Source organism: Hipposideros armiger, unplaced genomic scaffold, assembly GCF_001890085.2.
Source record: "Hipposideros armiger isolate ML-2016 unplaced genomic scaffold, ASM189008v1 scaffold_40, whole genome shotgun sequence".
Classification (NCBI taxonomy): domain Eukaryota; kingdom Metazoa; phylum Chordata; class Mammalia; order Chiroptera; family Hipposideridae; genus Hipposideros; species Hipposideros armiger.
Window position 1 is genome coordinate 4301471 of NW_017731390.1, and position 3607 is coordinate 4305077.

Here is a 3607-nt window from a genome sequence, read left to right on the forward strand (position 1 = left end):
TCTTAGCTGTAGAGGGCAGTGTCACTGGCCCTCATCTGTGGGATCCGAACCGGGGCCCTCTGGCGTCCCAAGCCAGCTCTTAACCAGTGCACCACTCAGCCAGCCCCAAGGGTTTCTGTTCTTAATGAGATGGTTCTTTCTCCTGAAAAGGCAAGGTAGACCCCCAGACCCCCTTAGGTGACTCACAGCTGTGGGCAAGCACTGTGAGGGAGTCCACTCCCCGCCATTCCTCAGCCCCTGCCTGTCTCACCCCATCAGTAAAGCATCCCAGTTGGAGTGGAGTGGGAAGGAGAGGGCCCTGCTGGTAGTCAGGAGCCTGAGTTTCAGTCCCTGCTCATCTGATATCTCACTGTGGATAATGGACAATGGGCTTTGGACAAATTCTTGGCCCTCTCTGTAGATCAGCACTTCCTGTTACTACATCTATAAGTAATGACTTAGATTTTCAGTGTCTGTTTCTCTATGTTAGACTCTCTCAACATCCATATGTCCTCCACACTGTAAAGAGCTATATTTTACTGAGTACCCTCCACTAAAGGCTAATGACCGTAATGTTGTTAAGCATTGCAATTTTATGGGCCATCATTATTCCAATATTTTTGGTAATTTGGTATTTGTTGAAATAGAATTTGACCTCTCTTCATCTTGTTGCCCTGACTTGGTAGGATATACACATCCTATGAAACACTCTTTCTTGAAGTAAGCATGCTAATAATGTGATTTCTTTTCAGAAGCAATGTTCATTTTCACAGTGGCAAATTATATTTAAACCCATAAAATAAACCCTGGAAAAAACGAGACCTAAATATAAAAAACATAGACTGAACTTAGATGAAATGATGGTGAGATAATTCAGATACTTTGATTCTTGTGAAGCAAAACCAAGAAATAATGTATTTCTGAATCATGAGGAATTGAAATTTCTGACATTAGTAGTTAAGAAATGAGGAATTTTCTTTATCTGAATGTCTTAAAAATTGGGGAAATTTAAAAAATCTATGTTGTGTCCTGCACTCGAGTTTTCTGGTAATAGGCTGTGTTCCCAGGGTAGAAAAATCGTAGTGCAAATTATAATAATGTATGTTCATTGGTGTCAGTAATTTAACAGAAAGTTTCAGATTATCATCTTGTACTCCATCAAGAAGACATGGTTCAAACTAACTTAGATTCTATTTTGATTTCCAAGAGATTATAATGATGAAAATTGGTGGGAAGTGGTAGCTTTTGAGATTGTTTCACACACACAGGGCAGCAGTATGCTTCAAAAAGATATAAGGTATAGATAGATCTTTAGGATTCTGTGGAAGTATTCATGAAAGATGATGTTTCCTCGTCTAAGATCTACTTTTTAAGCCTTCCATCCCTATACTTATCAACTGCATTGTACCAGGCCTCTAGAAATTAGTGTTAAACTAAACCAACGTGATGGGAGTAACTAGCCGTAGAGCTTGTTTCCCAAGAAAAGTATTGTTTGGAGTAGCAAAAATCATCAGCCTACCCAGGCATGTTGTAAAGCTGTTCGAAAGTAACTCAGAGCAAGTTTTGTGAATGGAAATCTAGTGTTTTAGTCACAGTCTGCTTTAAAAAGAAAAACAATTTTTTTTATAGCCACTTGTCAGAAAAGTGGAGGAGGCTCCTACTGTAGTTAGGATTCTCAGGTGCTTTTCAACCTTCTGATACTGTGATGGAATACAAAAGGCTAATGATCTAGCATGGTTTTATTTGTAGGCATGAATTCGTATGCCACATTATCTTTTCTGAGGACATGCATGGCACAAAATCCTTCCTTTACTCATAAATAAATTGAGATAGTTAAAAAAAAATTGGATCTGAAAACTGACTTTTTTAATCTATTCCAGAAAAGTCATCCTTTCTTTTTCCTCACTGACTGCTGTAATTTGTTGATTATCATGAGAGACCTGCTTTAATGATTCTGAAATAGTTGCTTGGACTCTTTCTCCTTAGATTTTTAGTTTGAAGGTTATTTTTTTCACATTGGCTGATCAGGTGTGGTTGCCTTTTGCTTCCAAACCAACAATAAATCAGTGTATTTTTCACTAATTTTGATTTTAAGCTTAGTTGTTTTTCTTACAAAACACTCTAAAATACGACTTCCTTTTTCCAGATTCTCTCCACATCTTTAGTAACATAGTAGTGGTACATTATTGAGCTTTCATTCCTTATTTAAACCTCTGCTGGCTAAAATACAGAGTAGGTTTGGTGACTCCTTGAGTTGCAGTAGTACATTGTGAATTTAAAATGATTACTTCCGATATTTTATTTCATCTCAGTAAAAATTCAAATAGAATCTTAGGAAGGATATTAAAGGAAGAGCTTGTTAGACTTACAAGTAATAGTCAAAAAGTTTCATTGTTTTCCTAGTATAGGTTTCTTTTTGCAAAATCCAAGTATGTTTAACTTTGATAAACTCCATTTTCTTACCTTATATTACAGGATTTTTCCCCTTAAAAGTAAAATCTTTGTACTCTTTTAATAGCCAGACATCATAAATTTTGAAAGTTTTATTTGCATATCCTTTAGTTGTGATCTTTTTCTTCTCTTCCTCTCTATTGCTTAGTCCAAAAGAAACTCTACCTTCAAAACCTGTGAAGAAAGAGAAGGAACAAAGGACACGTCACTTGCTCACAGACCTCCCTCTTCCTCCAGAGCTCCCTGGTGGAGATCCATCTCCCCCAGACTCGCCAGAACCAAAGGCAATCACACCACCTCAGCAACCATATAAAAAAAGACCAAAGTGAGTTTTTGGAGGGACCTATCCTTAATTACAATCCTTTTATTATAGTTTAATTATAATCCTTTTACTATAGTAAGGAACCTTTGGGCCTAACTCTCACACTTTTTCTTAAAACCCACACTAGTAAGATCATAAAAGATTGGGCCTAATGTGTGTCTTATTGTATTTTAATGGATTAAAGCCTACTGAGGAAACCCATTCATCAGCTTCCACTGATACCCGTCTTTGTTTTTTAGAAAAGCAATAATTTCCCAAATTCAAATATACCACAAACATTGACCCCATTGTATCTTTTGCGTTCATAATATTTGGTGTATTGAAGACCAAAAAAAAAGTTCTTCTATTCAGGTTGTGTCAATTATGTATACATTAATGAAAAATTATTAGATGTGGGATTCCCCCCCCCCCCCCCGAAACACAAATTACCATGCCATAAACGTAGAGGAATCTGGGTTTGATCTCCTGGTTGTTAGCATTCCTCTCTTAATAAAAATAGTTACTATTTATTGAGTATATATTATTGCCAAAGCTTTATATTTTATTTTTATAGTAACCTTATGTTGTAGGGATTATTTTTCCATTCTATAGTTAAGAAAGCCAATACTCAATAGAAGTCAGTAAGTAGGACCAAATGTATTATTTGGTTTTAGTCTTTCTGAAGTAAAAAATCTGTGTTTTAGCCATTGTGAGAGACTGTTCAAACTATTTATTTCATATCACGTAATTCCTGCCTTTTTTTTTTTAAGATTTTTATTGGGGAATCGGGGGATGGGAACAGCGCTGGGGAATTGGGGGAAGGGGAACAGACAAGTTGCTGTTGTTTTGTTCTTCAGTCTAGTTGTGGAGGGCGTT

The 3607-nt window shown here is 36.7% G+C and overlaps 1 protein-coding gene across 12 annotated transcripts in view; it reads left to right on the plus strand.

Annotated features, from left to right (window-relative positions):
* Nucleotides 1-3607, plus strand: part of CDK12 (cyclin dependent kinase 12) — a 70261-nt gene that overhangs the window by 11901 nt on the left and 54753 nt on the right. For all 12 annotated transcript variants that reach the window (XM_019638684.1, XM_019638682.1, XM_019638686.1 and 9 more), the window contains exon 3: nt 2579-2755. In XM_019638684.1, the coding sequence (XP_019494229.1) occupies nt 2579-2755 (177 nt within the window). The remainder of the gene's footprint in view (nt 1-2578; nt 2756-3607) is intronic.